Here is a 16,993-nt window from a genome sequence, read left to right as displayed (position 1 = left end):
TTTAAAGCTTGTCGTTCCAACAAATAATGCTGGTCATTCTGATTCCGTCTCATTTCAGGGTCCTCAGGAACTTTCCATTTAACCTCAGCAAAATACATATCGTTTTGCTACATGGCCTCACCACCCAGTGCTGTCCGGTCACATCACTAAACTGCAGGTAATAGCTACCAGGCAGAAACTATGTTAGACTGATCCGTGTCCGTTCCCTCATCAGTTAGTTTTAACTTTCCATGTGGTACTGGCCACTCTTACATGCTTTCCTAAAAGGTGCTAAAGTCAGACACACCAGGGGCTTGAGGTTCCCCAGACAGAAAAGCTTGCGCTTTCTCCAGGGCATCTCAACAAAAATGCTGCGGCGGCCGCCAGCTCCTGGCGCCGCGCCCGACCGCGCAGCGGCTGGCGTTCCACGCTCCCATCACAGCCCCTAGCGTGGGGACACACGAGCCTCCCCGCTCTTCCGCGAGAGGCTTGCGGGACAGCGCCTCGCTCCGCGGCGGGACGAGGGGCGGGACGTGGCGGGAACTCCAGCGTGACGTCGAGCGCGCTCCAAGGGGGCGGGTCCGGGCGCCTCCCAGCCCGGCCGGCCGCCCTCGGGCCCTCCCCCACCCCCCAGAAAGCGCGGGCCGCCCTGAGGGGCCGGCTTTCCCGGAGGGAGTTAGGCAGATTAGTGAGGGGAAGAAAGGCGAGCAGCTGCCTCTCCACAGCCCCGGAGCCGTGCCTGCTTCCGTGCTGGGGCTTTCGAGAATCTTTGAGGCAATCTTGGAAGCCGTGAGTAAAGAGGAAGCTCCTTTCCTCAATCCGGAGCGGTGGGTCGTAGCGGCTACTTCCGGTCTGGAGCTGCCGGCCGAACATACGCGTTTGGCCCCGGAGCTGTGGTAGCCGTGCGGCTTCTGGGGCTGCCTGAGGGAGCAGGCTGGGGCCCGGCTAAACTCGGCTGGAGGTGAGTCGGAGGGAGGACGAGCTTGCGCTCCCTGTGGCTCTTTGGTCTCCCGCGCGGGCTGAGGACTCGCCTACCGCCGCCGAGCCCGCCCCGCGCATGCGCCGGGGGGCGCGGTGCGAGCTTCCCGCGCCAGTGGCGGGGCAGGCTTTTGGAACGTTTGGGTGACAGCGGCGCGCGGGAGAGGCTGGTGGCTACGGGTCCTGGGATGGGAGCCTGTGGACCTCTGCTTTGCTCGTAAGAAGACCAGCCCGAGTCCAGTTCGTTTATCTCGGGCATCGGTGTGACTCCAGGCGCGGCTCTTGCCTTATCTGTGTGAGAATATGTGTGGTGGGTGCGACAGGAAAGAACTATTTTACTGAGCACTTTCAGTGTGGTGGTTTACACCGCTACGGGACGCACAGAAATGTATTAAATTGTTACAGACCTTTGAACCCGGGATGCGCCGTGCGACACAAGATGCCCATTTCTGCAAAATTAAGGCACATCATCGTGCATCGATAACGGTTCAAGCCAAGAGAGATTCTGACAAAGGTGCTGGGAGTGCAGGATAGGTTGGAGAGGGTTTTGTGAGCCAGAATTTGCAAGTTTAGTTTTGTGTTGGTAAACTGTTTTTAAGTGGGGGAAAAAGCCTTTTTTTTTTTTAATACTACCTCTGAAGATATATTTAAAAATGTTTTACACTATTGGTTTTAAGCAATTTCATACTATGCAATTTTAAGTTATTCATTAAAGTAATTAAAACTTTTAAACTATTACTTAATAGAAATAATTATTTTTCTTGGGCTAAAGTATTTTGTAGTTAATTAGCATCACTAGAGGCCCCCTCCCCTCCCCTCCTCATCCCTGCCCTGCAGACATGGTGTGGGACCTAATTGTATGACTTTGGGCGAACCACTTAATCTCTTAAACCAGTTTCTCCAACTCTAACATGAAATTAATAACAGTAGCTGTTCTATAGAGTTCTCAAGATTAAGTTTTAAAAAATGACAATAAAACAGCATGGTATCTGTTATATAGTGAACAACAAATGGTGGCTTCTGTTGACAATAGGCCTATTATCTTTTAGGGTTAAGAAATAGTAGCATTCAGCCCTCTTTGGAAATAAAGCTGTATTAATTCATGCACCCAATCCCTCTTTTAAAAACTTTATAATGGAAATAATAAATGTACACGAGAGAGACTAGAATTATGAACTCTGTCACAAACCCATCCATTACTCACTTTCAATAATTGTCAAAGCAGCCCTTCTTGTTTCATCTCCTTACCCAACATTTTTTGTTTGTTTTAGCTGGAGTATTTGAAAGCAAATGCAGAACAGGTGAGTTTACCTGTAAATTTATCAGTATATATCTTTTTAACAGCTGAGGACTTCCTTTTTTTAACATGAGTACATTATCATACCCAAGACAATTAAAAATAATTCCCTAACATTATCTTAAATCCAGTACATGTTCAGTTTTCACTGTCTCAAAAAAACCTAAATCACAGTTTTTAAAAAGCTTAATAAAATTGTGTTTTTACAATATTTCTGTAGTGCTTTTCAAAGTGGCTTCAGTCATAATCTTGCTCCTTTAGAAATGTCATTGCTGGGGCGCCTGAGTGGCTTAGTCGGTTGAGCATAGGAGTCTTGATCTCAGAGTCATGAGTTCAAGCCCCACCTTAGGCATGGAGCCTACTTTAAAAAAAAAAAAATGTCATTGCTTATTTTAGCCTCATTATCAGAGACCTTGAGAAATGGTTTGTAAGAGACACTTAAATCAGTTTGGACACATTAGCAGTGGTAAGGCATTGGCTAAAGAGCCATATGTAAGATAGAGTAGACTTGTTAATTGTTTGACTTAGTAGTAGCTAGTTAATGGTTTCAGCTTAAGGACACATTAAAATATTTGTGAATCCACTTGAACTTCTTAGTATCCTGTTGCTTCCTTTGGGGCTACACAAGTAATAAATCATTTCACCGCTACTCTGAGAGGAGCACAAAATAGCCTTACCCTTTTTGCCTTATTACTAGACGTTTCTGTATTCATAGATCTTTATTGTGCCTATTCCTTGCTCACTTATTCCTCTTGTTATGAGAAAGGTATTCAGATCTTCAGGTGTATTAATCACAATCATCTTTCTTGCTCTTTTATAAGATTTGTGCTTCTATGAATATGTAGATGTGTGTATATGTGAATACTGTTTAAGTCAAGAGTATTTCAGAACGTTTTCCAGTTTTTGTTGCACTCCATGTCAAAATTTTAACAAAGGAATAAATTAATTTAGAATGGTGAATCAATCAATACTGAGCGTGAATGACTGCAAACCTCCATAGCAGAATCATCTCAACTTAAGTTCTTTCTAGGAGGAATAAGAGAAAGTTTGCCTGAAAATTTAGCTTAACTAAGGACCAAATAACTGAAATCAGGGTTCTCACCATAATCATTTTCACTTCCCATCCCCCAAATTCTCAAAGTGATTGATTGTAGGTAAATAAGGAAAACTTGAGAAGAGCTGGCTAGGCTTGAAGGTATCCTGACATCAAATTATATACATATAAATGCAAAATTCATTTATGTTGTAATCTATCGTTTCAGGTATTTCAACTGTCAAAGACAACTTCATACCTATATAATGTAACAGAAATAGGTCAGGAAACATTAGGCAAAAAGAAGTGTGGAGCATATTAAGCAAGATGAACATCTCTGGAAGCAATTGTGGAAGCCCTAGTTCTGTAGATATATCTAATGACTTTAAGGAAATTTGGACAAAACTAAAGGAGTATCATGATAAAGAAGTACAAGGTAAAATCTTTTTTTAAAATACTTATAGCAGTATTCTATTGAGACTAGTCGTGATTACTAACTTTGTGTGACAGTTCAGAGATTTCATTTTTAAAGGACCTTTATTATTGTAATTTTTTGTGAGTTATGATAGAACTGTTGCTTTATAACTACAGACAACTAATACAGGATGTAGTACTTGCACAATTTGTAGTTATTTAAATATATGTGTGGTGTGTTGGAAGGGGCATAGAAATTGTTGATTGAAAACCTGGATTTGAATTCTGAATTCATTTATCTACTTGCTCTATGATCTCAGCCAAGTTATATAACCTCTAAATTTAATTTTTTTCTGGAAAATTATTTGCAGAATTCTTTATAGACTTTAAAGTACTACTTAAGTTATTCTTCAAGCTTTGGGAATCTTTGCTACCAAGCACTGAGACATAAAAGTGAATGGCAGTTTGCCTTCAAAGAGCCTGAAGTCTAATAGAGATAGAGTCATGTAATGTAAACAGATAATTACAGTATAATGAAATAAGAGCCAAACTGTTTATATGAAGTGCAATGAGTGTACAGAGGATTCAGCTATTATGGTTGGAATGAGTATATAAATATTATTTGTGATTGTGTTAAAATGTACTCCATATAAAAGAATTTTCTGTTAAAGGTAAACTGAAGGTTTGATATTAATATCTATCTAATTCTGTGACTTTAACATAGTATATTTTCCCCATGCGTGGGAAATGCTTAGCATTACATTTGTTTCTTGCCGCAACTATAGGTTTAATACTACAGTGCTTTACAGCTTTCACGTTACACTGGGGTGCCATTAAAACATGATCCACCTAAATCTAAAGTATAGTATGTGGGTCTATATTGGAACTTTCCAGTGGTAAATGTAGTTTCTGGCAGAACCTCATCATAATGGACTCATCTTTAATTAATGGGTTCTGAAACATGAACCCCAGAAGTATTCTTGCATGCCCCAGTGTACTCGGGAGACACTTATTCAAGGGATGCACTTACCATATGCCATAACTTGTGAATAAGAATGAATCATATATAGTTAATAGTTGGAAGAGATGTTGTAGCGTACAAATGTGTACTTCCTATATGTTATCTGGGAACATACAGGAAGAACAGGGGTGCATGTGAGATTTACTGTCAGACCAGACTTTACAACTGAATGAAGTCTGAATAGCCAGACAAAGAAGATGGTGGGAGGAGGGGAGGGATTGTTTTAAGTAAAGAGAACAGCATGTGCAAAGGTTTGGCAGTTAACAGCTTGATTTTAATCAAGTAACTGTAGACAGGTTGGTATAGCTCACAGAGGGAATGATGCAGGAGGTGGGAGTTTATTAGGCAGGTGGATAGGAGATGATGCTAGAAGGTGAGATAAGCTCAGATGAATTTCTCTTGTTCATGTAAAACATTACCATGCTGAAGAGATTGTTATATCATGCTTTGTCTTTAGGATTTAGTCTAAAATTTTCATCTTGAGTGCCTCCTATTGCTTGGGAGTAGTGCTATGTTCAGAAAGAGGTCATGTGATCTACTTACTAAGTCTATGAGTTCTGGATGGAGACTGCCATCTAAGATGCCATTTGAAAGCCATCTCACCACTCGAAGGTGGTGACCTTGTGCAAGTTATTTAACTATATAGTGCATCAGATTCTTTATCTATAAAATAAAGATGCTATTAAGGGAGGCGAGACCTGGGCGCAGGAGCTGGGCCTAGGTCAGTGCCCTGAGCAATGTGTCTGGACGCATCAGTACCACCTGTCTAGGTGGCTCAGGAACAAGCATATTTGATGCATTTGGAGGAAAACCCTGCAAGGATGCTTACCGCAGAAAGACAAGACCAGATCACAGGGTGATATAGATGATGCGCAAGACAACCATGTGGTATGATGGAGAACCAGAATCAGCAGTCTGCAGAGGCTGCAAAGTTGCTGTCAAGGCCAAGCTGTGAAATGTGTTTGAAAATGTTGAATTTGAGTTCTTTTAGGTGGGGTGGGTGCTTTGCAGTTTGCCTCTGTGCCTGCATAGACGCTACTTGGCTTATTTACTTACTGCCCAGCTGCTTAAGGCGTTTGAGTTTGTCACCCCACTAGGCATGCTGGTTTAATGTGAGTCACCAGGAAAGCTTTGTTGAGCGCCTGTTATGTGGCAAGCCTTTTATTGGCCATGGCTCTGGCACTGACTAAAAAGTCTCCAAGGCGCTTCTTCTAGAAGAAAATAATAATAATAACAGAACACCCTCACCAGCAAAAATAAATAAATAAAATAAAGATGCTATTAATAGCTACTTCATACTGTATTAAATAGTTTCATATATGTAAAGCATTTGCACGAGTTTCTGGCACCTAGTAAGCAATACATGTGCTAGCGATCATGTATTAGGTATTATAATGCTCTTCTTCTGAAGCAACACCATTATATTATCAATGCCTGCTGTGGACCATCCCAGGTAGATACAGTAAGATACTATAAAAAAGTTGTAACAGGGGCGCCTGGATGGCTCAGTTGGTTGAGCGACTGCCTTCAGCTCGGGTCATGATCCTGGAGTCCCTGGATCGAGTCCCACATCGGGCTCCCTGCTCGGCGAGGAACCTGCCTCTCCCTCTAACCCTCCCCCTTCTCATGTACTTTCTCGCTCTCTCAAATGGATAAATAAAAATTAAAAAAAAAAAAGTTGTAACAGGTTTCACCTACTGATTCCTCTTATTTTCCTCTTTATGATTTTTTAAATGGCTAATTTCTAGAAAGAAACAAGAATGGCCAAAGTAAACATGAGAAAAATGGTTAAGAAATCTTAGAAAATTCTTACCTTCTATCTCTTTTTGGCAAGGGGGAGAATGGGGATACTTACTTTAAAAAAAATTGTCATGAAATATACATAATTTTTCATCTTAACCACTTTCAGGTGTATAGTTCAGTGGTATTAAATATATTCATAAGGTTGTGCAACCATCACCACATCCATTTCCAGAGCTCTTCATCTTGTAAAACTGAAATTTTATACCTATTAAACAATAACTCCCCATTTACCTGCCTCCAGCCCTGGCAGCCACTATTCCAGTTTCTATCTCTCTGATTTTGACTACTCTAAATACCTTGGAAAAGTGGAATCATACAGTATTTGTCTTTTTGTGACTGGCTCATATCGCTTAGCATAATGTCTTCAAGGTTCATCCATATTGTAGCATCAGAATTTTTTCTTTTTTAAGACTAAATAATATTCCATTGTATATAGCACATTTTGCTTATCCATCCATTATTGGACATTTGAATTTCTTCCATCTTTTGGCTATTGTGTATAATGTTGCTCTGAACATGGGTGTATAAGTAGTCTCTTCAGGACCCTGCTTTCAACTCTTTTGGGTATCTACCTAGAAGTGGGATTGCTGAATTATATGGTAATTATATTTTTAATTTTATATTACCATACTCAGGTGCCTGGGGGGCTCAGTCAGTTAAGCATCTGCCTTTGGCTCAGGTCGTGATCCCAGGGTCCTGGGATAGAGTCCCGTGTTGGGCTCCCTGCTCAGCGGGTAGTCTGCTTCTCCTTCTACCCTTCCCCCCTGCTTGTGATGTCTCTCAAGAAAATAAAATCTTTAAAAAAATAAAAATAAATAAACTACCATACTCTTTTCCGTAGCAGCATTTTACATTCCCACCAGTAATGCATGAGGATTACAATTTCTCCACATTCTCACCAATACTTGTTATTTTCTGTTTTTTCTCTTTCTTTTTTTTTAATAGGAATAGCTATCCTAGGGGATGTAAGGTGATGCTGTGATTTTGATTTGCATTTATCCAATGATTACTGATGTTGAACGTTTTTTCATGTGCTTATTGGCCATTTGTGTATCATTGGAGAAATGTCTGTCTATTCAAGTCCTTTGCCTATGTTTTAATCAGGTTTGTTTTTTGTTATTGAGTTGTGGAAGTTCTTTATATAGTTTGAATATTAATCTTTTTTTTTTTAAGATATATTTATTTATTTGAAAGAGAGAGAATGCGCCAGGGGAGGGACAGAGGGAGAGGAAGAGAGAAGAATCTTAAGCAGACTCCCCATTGAGCGCAGAACAAGATGCGGGGCTCAATCTTAGGGCCCTGAGATCATGACCTGAGCTGAAATCAAGAGTCGGACACCCAACCAGCTGAGCCACCCAGGTGCCCCTGGATATTAACCTTTATCAGATATATAATTTGCAAATATTTTCTCCCATTCTGTAGGTTGCTTTTTCACTCTGCTTATATGTGTGTCCTTTGATGCCCAGAACTTTTAAATTTTGATATAATCCAATTTATCTATTTTTTTCTTTTGTTGCTTATACTTTTGGTGTCTTATCCAAGAAATCATTGCCAAATCCAATATTACTTAGCTTTTACCCTGTTTTCTTCTAAGAATTGTATAGTTTTATCTCTTATGTTTAGATCTTTCATCCATTTTCGGTTATATTTTGTATATGATGTAAGGGCCAAACTTCATTCTTTTACATGTGGCTATCCAGTATTCCCAGCACCATTTGTCGGAAAGACGGTTTCCCCCTTGAATGGGCTTGGCACCATTGTCAACCATTTGATCATACTGGGCTCTCTATTCTATTCCATTGGCTTCCACATCTGTCTTTATGTCAATACTACACTGTTTTGATTACTGTAGCTTTTAGTAAGTTCTGAAATCAGGAAGTATGTGATCTCCAGTTTTGTTTTTCAAGATTGTTTCAGCTGTTTGGAGTCCGTTGAGATTCCATATGGATTTAGGACAGATTTTTCTGTTTCTGCAAAAATACTCATTGGGATTTTGATAGAGATTGAATTGAATCTATAGATCTTTTTGAGTAGTCTTTTTGACATCTTAACAATATTAAGTTTTCCAGTCCATGAACATGCCATGTCTTTCTATTTATTTATATCTTCTAATTACTTTAAGGAATATTTTGTAGTTTTCTTTGTACAAATCTTTCATGTCCTTAGTTAAGTCTGTTTCTAAGTATTTTATTCTTTTTGGTGCTGCTATAAATGGAATTGTTCTCTTCATTTTCTTTTTTTAAAGTTTGTTAATTTTTTTTTTTTTTTGTAATCTCTACACCCAATCTGGGGCTCGAACTCACAACCCTGACATCAAGAGTCACATGCTCTTCTGACTGAGCCAGCCAGGAGCCCCTCATTTCCTTTTCTAATTTTTTGTTGTTAGCTTACAAAAACACTACTGATTTCTGCGTATTGATTTTGTATCGTGCAACTTTGCTGAGAGTATTGATTGTAGGTTGTTTTTTAAATTTTTATTATTTTTTTAAAGATTTTATTTATTTATTTGACAGAGAGAGAGAGCACAAGCAGGGGGAGCGGCAGGCAGAGGGAGAGGGAGAAGCAGACTCCCCACTGAGCAGGGCGCCCGATGCAGGGCTTGATCCCAGGACCCTGGGATCATGACCTGAGCCGAAGACAGACGCTTAACCAACTGACCCACCCAGGCGCCCTAATTGTAGTTTTTTTAATTCCTAGCTGAAGTAAACGTTAGAAGCTCTTTAATTTTTTTTATTATGGAAGGTTAGAGTTCAAGTACCTCTACTATACGTGTATCCCTTAGTGCTCTATTGGGCTCATTCTTTGATAGATTATTCTGTTTCATTAAAGCCTGCTTTCAGCAATTGGATTGCTGCTGCATTTAGGGTGTAATTTCATTTCGAAATCCAGGTATCAATTTACTTATTATCTATTGATTTTTTTTTAAACTTAAGTTTTTTCCTAAAAACGTCAAAACACAAAGTAAAAAAAGTTAGTCCCCAACACAAACTGGTCACCACTTTTATAATCTTTTTTTTTTGAAGATTTTATTTATTTATTAGAGCACGAGGGAGAGGGAGGGGAGGAGAGGGAGAAGTAGACTCCCCGCTGAGCAGGGAGTCCACCGAGGAGCTTGATCCCAGGACCCTGGGATCATGACCTGAGCCAAAGGCAGACACTTAACTGGCTGAGCCACCCAGGCACCCCTTTATAATATTTTGTGTTTGTGTTCTCCTATGTTCTTTTCTAATTTAAAGTTTAAGTCTTTTGTTCTGTTTTGTTTAGGAAATATTACATGTATACAAAAGTAAAGAAAATTGTATAATGAACTCATATATTCATCACTCAGCTTGAATTATCATCAATAAATGACCTGTCTTATTTTACCTGTATTCCATGTACTTCTCTATTCCTCTTTCAGTTATTTTGGAGTCTCTGACATAATTAATTTATAAATACTTAAGTAGTATGTATTTCCAGTAGGCTTCTTTAACCAAACAAATCCATTATCACACTAACAAAACAAATTATTAACATCTAATACCTATTAGATGATAGAGTTCAAATTTCCACAGTTATCTAAAATGTCTTTATAGTTAGTTGGTTGTTCAAGTCTTTATCTAAAAGACATTTCTGTTATATTTGATTACTATATAATTTTTAATATAGACTTAGTTTGTGTTTCTCTTATGAGATTAAGCATCTTTGCTTATGTTTAAGGGTAATTTATATTTCTTTTTTTATGAACTGTTACATACTTCATTGCATGTATTTTCTAGGATTGTTGGCCTTTCTCCTCTCAATTTCTGGGAGCTGTTTAGTTGACTAAGGCAGATTAGTTCACTTCAAATATTTGAAAAATTGGGAATTCAAATTTGTTGTTAGTGATAAAGAACTAATTTTAAAGTGAACTGTGCTCATGGTCATATGTCCAAGGATAAATGTGAATATTTTACATTAATTCTGCTCTTCATTTGACTATACTGTTTGCCCCCCAAAATCTAGTGTAAGACATTGAGGAACAATTCTGAGTTTTAATACAGACCGCCATTCATTCAGTGAGTAGTAATTGGAATGATATGATAGCAAAAATAAGCCGCATATTGGTAACCCTAATAGCAACAATGTAATCCACTATAGGCACTACTTTTAAAACTGGGAAGGAATAAACAAAGTCTTCCAATTTCTGTTGAAGAGCAGCAATATTCTCTTTTTGGTTTATCGTACTGTGACTTTATAAGGTTTACCAATAAGAACAGCTTCAAGTTTATTCTAGGAGTGTTACTGCTGCATATTATAAAACTTATTCTTTATGACCCGGAAGTGAAGCTAATACAATATTTTGAAATAATTTAAATAGGACCAGACATACTTGAGTTCCTAGGAAGAGATAGAGAGTTGGCATTTTTGATAATTAGCATTCTGCCATCTTCAACATAAGGTTAAGTTCTTTATCCTTCAAATAATTACTTTCTGTTGTTTTATAACTGGTTTGAAGAAGATCATTAAATTTTTATTAGGCAGAGTCCCTATCTTACTCATCTTTACATCCCTGTAGGTAAAAGTGCTTGACACATAGTAAAAAATTAATAAATGGTATCTGAATGAATTGCATAGTTTATAGCTTGGTCAATGGAATATTTTTTTGAACATCAGTATTTTAAATCCCATAATATATGAAAATATCAAAATTTTATATCTTTCAAATCCTGAAATACTTTACTACTTTAAAATTTGTTTTTAGATAATACTGTAGAAAGTTGGGAAAGGAAAAACAAATCACTATTGTACAAGAACAATGTCTGTGCTTTTTTGTTCGTTCTTTCCTAGTTTTAAAAGAAATGTGTGTAGCTTATTGTATTGTTGTGATCAATGTAGATAGTGTTTTATATCTGGCTTATTTTTGTTATTTAATTATTTAAACTGTGCTTGCTTTTCCATGTTGTGCGTAATCATTTTAGAATTTTTATATATGCCCATTTAAAGTTTGGCCAGTTTTATTTTTAGGCTCTTAATTTAACCAAGGATAAAGTATTTGGCAGATTTCTTCTTCATGTTTCTTAGTGTTTTAGGGTCTTCAGGAGAACCCCTATTTTATCATGAGGAAGAATCAAGAAAATAAATAATGCACTTTTTAATCAGAAAACATGCCATATTCATCAGATTATAGAACATATAAAACTCACAAATATTACATGGCGGATAATTCTTTTAAATTGTATACTCATAGCTATGCTCTAATACTCATCACCCTCCCAGGAGAGTTAGTTTGTATACACTAAAAAAAGAGGAATACAGCAGTTTCTAGTATATTTAGCTAACATCCGTGTGTTTTATGAATGGTAGGTCTTAGATGTATATGTGAACTGATGAGAGAAGATAATTTCTGGTACATTGTAATACTAGATTGATCAGGGTACTTTTTCCAATTTCAGAATCATTTATAGATTCTTAAAGGTATAAATGAATGAGCACTATTAAAAAAATTAATGTTATTTTAAAATGTGTTCAGACGAGGCAAATTTGCTGAAGGCAGACTTTTTGAAACATAGTTCTTTGTCAATGTATTCCACATAGTTCCATATAAAATTAGATCTTACAACTGTGTGATAACATCAAAGACATGCCTGAAGGGTACTTAATTTTTTTTTAAAGTGGGGGATCCACTTGGAGAAACCAGTATAAGAGGCTATTTGAAAGACATCAAACATGGACTTGTCTGGACTTTGCAGGTTTTGAAGTATATATGGGAATCAAAATTGACGCATTACTTTTAAACCTTTGTGTCAGTTTAAAAAGAGAGAAAATAAATGTTTTGAATGGTGGTACCTGAAATATATAATTTTTACTTAGATATCCAAGGAAGTCTACCCACCCATAGAAACTTACATGCATCTGAATACCCCCACTGTATCTTGAGGTTTTTTTGCCTCATTTGACCAAAACACGGTAAAATGATAGCTAAAACATGCCATATACAAGACAATTTGTACACTGATCACAGGAATATATTAAGCTACATGCGTTTCTTTTAAAACTGGGCATGAATACATAAAGTCTCTCAACTTCTGTTCAACAGCAAAATGCAGATGAGACCATTTTTGTTGGAAAATTCTGGAGACATTTGTGACTGAGGTTTTTTTTTTTAAAGATTTTTATTTATTTATTGAGAGAGAGCATGAGAGGGGGAGAGTCAGAGGGAGAAGCAGACTCCCCGCTGAGCAGGGAGCCCAACGTGGGACTCGATCCCGGGACTCCAGGATCATGACCTGAGCCGAAGGCAGTCGCTTAAACAACTGAGCCACCCAGACGCCCCGTGACTGAGTTTTTATATCTTTTATCTTTAGGATAATTGTATCTTTTCATGATCGTTCACTCTAATGTCTTAGTTCCTTTTGTGACAAATGCTGCTAGACCCCAGAATGCCACCATTTTACTAAATGGTCTCTTATTCATGCCAGGTCCTACCATCAGCATCTCATCTAATAATGTTTTGGTAAATGTGGTAATCAGTTTCTTAGAAAACTAGGCAGATTTTTCAGGACAAAATTAGACCCCTTTGAAGAAATAGGAAATTACAGGGTGCCTGACTGGCTCAGTCAGAAGAGCATGCAACTCTTTTTTTTTTTTTTTTTGTCAGAGAGAGAGAGAGTATAAGCAGGGGGAATGGCAGGCAGAGGGAGAAGCAGGCTCCCCACTGAGCAAGGAGCCCGATGCGGGACCCAATGGATCACGACCCGAGCCAAAGGCAGATGCTTAACAGACTGAGCCACCCAGGCGTCCCAAGAGCATGCAACTCTTGATCTCATGAGTTTGAGCCCCATGTTGGGTGTAGATATTACTAAAAAAAGAAAAAAAAAAGTAATAAACTAAAAAAAAGAAATAGGAAACTATAGAGGTTCTTTTTTTTTTTTTTTTAAAGATTTTATTTATTTATTTGAGAGAGAGAATGAGACAGAGAGAGAGAGCATGAGAGGGGGGAGGATCAGAGGGAGAAGCAGACTCCCTGCTGAGCAGGGAGCCCGATGCAGGACTCGATCCTGGGACTCCAGGATCACGACCTGAGCCGAAGGCAGTCGCTTAACCAACTGAGCCACCCAGGCGCCCGAAACTATAGAGGTTCTAATACAACAGGATGACTACTTCTTGATTCAGTTTTGGACTATTTCATTTATTTCCTCAGATGTTTCATCAAAAATTCCTAAGATAACATTCATATTAAGACTATATAAATTAACAAAGGAATTGCATGCAATTTTGGTCCATAACATCGGTGTCATACTCACTGTTAAGAATACTGTCAGCAACTCTCACATCTATTATTTTTCCATTTGTATTAACATCTTTAAGTTCAATCGAGTCACAAAAAGTAATTTATCCATTTTGAGATAATTAATTTTTTTTTTTTTAAGATTTTATTTGTCACAGAGAGAGCACAAGCAGGGGGGGAGCGGCAGGCAGAGGGAGAAGCAGACAGAAGGAGAAGCAGACTCCCCGCTGAGCAAGGAGCCCAATTCAGGCCTCACTCCCAGGACCCCGGGATCATGACCTGAGCCGAAGGCAGATGCTTAACCGACTGAGCCACCCAGGTGTCCCTGAGATAATTAAATCTTAAGAGCAAACTAAGCATCTTATAAAATCAAGAGTTTTCACTTTGGTAACAAAATAATTTATTAGGCCCTTGCAGAAATACTAGTGGTAGTATTTTGGTAGAAATTAAATTACTTGAGCTATATACATAAAGCCACTATTTGTCAAGAAAGGTGTTATTAGGCTTATTTAAAACCATAAGTAACTTGTTTTAAAGTGACAGTATGTACACTCTGTATGGGTTGTTCGGGGTAGAGAACTAAAGTAAAAAAATTAACATAGCAGTGATTTTTATTTTGTTTATAATGAATTCTTGCCTCATTTCTGCGCATATGGGCCCTTAATTATTTCATTTCCTCCAATATGTTTGCCAGTGTAGGGTTAATTTGTAGTACAGCGCTTACTTAGTCTTGTGAATGCTGTTTCCTCAATAGGTATCTCAGGTTGCCAGTGTTACAATCCCAAATGCTTTGCTGAACAGACTGCCTGTTCATACAGGAGCTGCATTGTTGTATAGCCTCATTCCTTCCGATGGGTGTGGAGCAGGATTAAAGCCCACTTTATAGGGGTTCTAATTGTAGATGCCTAATTGACTTGATGAATAGCAAATGCTAAAATTTAAACACACACACATACACATACACACATAAACCTGTTTCAGGGCTGATCTGCGTGACAGAACAAATGCCTCACAGGTGTTGAATGCTTACAAGATAAAAGAGTACTCTTTCCATATTTCCCAAGAATTCTCTTTTGATGTTTATATGGATTTTCTATCTCATTGTTTCTTTTCTTAAAATGGTCATGGCAAGAATCCATTTCATGTTTGGCTACACTGAATTTTAGAAGTCAGCTAAAATTAAAAATAAAATCTATCAATGAGTAAATTTTCACACACCTTGGGAAGAAAAGAGAGTGAAAAACTGCTGACTTTAGTCTTTAGCCTAGTCAGGTCATAAGTTCTTTTCTTAATTCTTCAGGAATGATTTGATGCTTTACTAAGTACCTTCAAGTTCTCATGAGTTTGTTGTTAACCTGAATTTGACGGATGGAAAAGATTAAAAAAAAATCATAGAAGTTTTAATTCTTAACATTAAAATATTTTCCTTTATTATGTTTTATATTTTAACAGTTTCCCAACTCTTAGGGCAGATATTTTTCTTTTTTTTTTTTTTTTAAGATTTTATTTATTTATTTGAGAGAGAGAGAATGAGAGACAGAGAGCATGAGGAGGAGGAAGGTCAGAGGGAGAAGCAGACCCCCCGCCAAGCAGGGAGCCCGATGCAGGACTCGATCCCGGGACTCCAGGATCATGACCTGAGCCAAAGGCAGTCGCTTAACTGACTGAGCCACCCAGGCGCCCTAGGGCAGATATTTTTCCATAAATTTTTCTTAGCTTTTTATTTTGAGCTTATTGTAGATTCACATGAAATTGTAAGAAATAAGACAAAGAACTGTCCTGTACTCTTTACCCAGTTTCCCACGATGGTAGCATACTTTATAGCTGTAGTACCATAGCACAACCAAGAAATGGACAAAGATACAACTGATCAACCTTATTCAGATTCCTCTTATTTTATATGCACTCACTTGTAAATGTGTGCGCGGTGTTTTCTATGCAGTGTAATCACGTAGATTCCTGTGACTACCGCCAAAGATCCCTTAACCGGTTTCTTAAGTTCCTGACCCCCTTTCTACCACCCCAACCCCTCCAATTTGTGGCTACCCATAATCTGTTCTTTATAATTTTTTCCTTTCAAGAATGTTATGTAAGTAGAATCACATAGGATGTACTCTTTGAGATTGACTTTTTTTTCAGCCAGCATAATTTCCTTGGAAACCATCCAAGTTGTTGCATATATCAATAGTCCATTCCTTTTTATTGCTGAATAGTGCATGTGCTATGAGTATGCACCAGGTTTTTTTTTCTTTTTAACAGTTCACCTGTTGAAGGACACATGGGTTGTTTCTAGTTTTTGGCTATTATGAATAAAGCTGCTGTGAACATTTGATTATAACTGTTTTCACTATTCATAATACTTGTTTATTCAAATTTTAGGCTGTAAAAATAAGGGTAAAATTGTATCATACCAGTTGGACATTTCCTAGAGGTGAAACTTGAGAAATAGGGCCGAAGTCTAATGCAAAAAAATTGTCCAGGGCCTTTATTTTTCTATAACATCTAGATTTCCTGGCAACACATCATTACTACTTGGTGTAGTAAGAAGAGGTGACTTTCCCTTCAGTATTTATATGACTTTTAACCTTCAGCACCATGGAGGGGGATTGGTGGGGAAATGTATAAGTTTTTTAAAACTTTTATTTGTCTAAATGATATTGTTCAGAAGCTTGTCCTAAATTAAACCGATAATGAAAAGTCCTGTTCTTAAAAATGACAAATTTATTAATGTTTCTATATATATTACATGGAAAACTTTTCGAAATGTATAACTTATTAGAATCGATAAACTACCAAAGGCAAATATTAAACCTTTGGTTTTTCAAAAATTAGTTAATACCTATTTATTGGGGACTAAACCTACCCCAAATAAATTCTTGAGTAGATATAGAACTTCAAAACTTGCTAAGCGTTATTTTTAAAAGTAAAATAAAATATCCACAATTGAGAAAATTGTAGAAAAGTAAAAAAGATTGATTTAGGAATCAAAAAAAGAAGGTTTCCTCCCTTTGTGATAATCTTATTGCAGAAAATAGAGGTCACAGAGAAAATAGAAAACTAAATAGTTTAGTGTTGCTAAATAGACATTTCTTTTTACTTAATGATCTTAATAACTGTATTATTCTAAAAAACAAGTGTTTATATCATATTTTACTTAAACATATCCCTATTTTAAGCAGTTTTATTGCTGTAAATTGTTCAGTATTCTTTGTGACTCTG

General features: G+C 37.7%; 1 protein-coding gene across 11 annotated transcripts in view; it reads left to right on the top strand.

The window, feature by feature from the left end:
• The first annotated feature begins 543 nt into the window (after positions 1–543).
• RBBP8 (RB binding protein 8, endonuclease) overlaps positions 544–16,993 on the top strand; it is a 90,470-nt gene continuing 74,020 nt past the window's right edge. For 2 of the 11 annotated variants that reach the window (XM_064577835.1, XM_064577829.1), the window contains exons 1-2: positions 1,196–1,471; positions 2,229–2,258. In XM_064577835.1, coding sequence (XP_064433905.1) covers positions 1,378–1,471; positions 2,229–2,258 — 124 coding nt within the window. In that variant the 5' untranslated portion in view covers positions 1,196–1,377. Of the gene's footprint in view, positions 941–1,195; positions 1,472–2,228; positions 2,259–3,516; positions 3,724–16,993 lie in introns of those variants that run through there. The other 9 variants (XM_064577831.1, XM_045886937.3, XM_064577832.1 and 6 more) reach the window with 9 other exon arrangements.

Source organism: Mirounga angustirostris, unplaced genomic scaffold, assembly GCF_029215605.1.
Source record: "Mirounga angustirostris isolate CCGP_5_RB_7025 unplaced genomic scaffold, mMirAng1.0.hap1 SCAF_14, whole genome shotgun sequence".
Classification (NCBI taxonomy): Eukaryota; Metazoa; Chordata; class Mammalia; order Carnivora; family Phocidae; genus Mirounga; species Mirounga angustirostris.
Note: the sequence above shows the minus strand (reverse complement) of the source record. Positions and strands in the feature narration are given on the sequence as shown.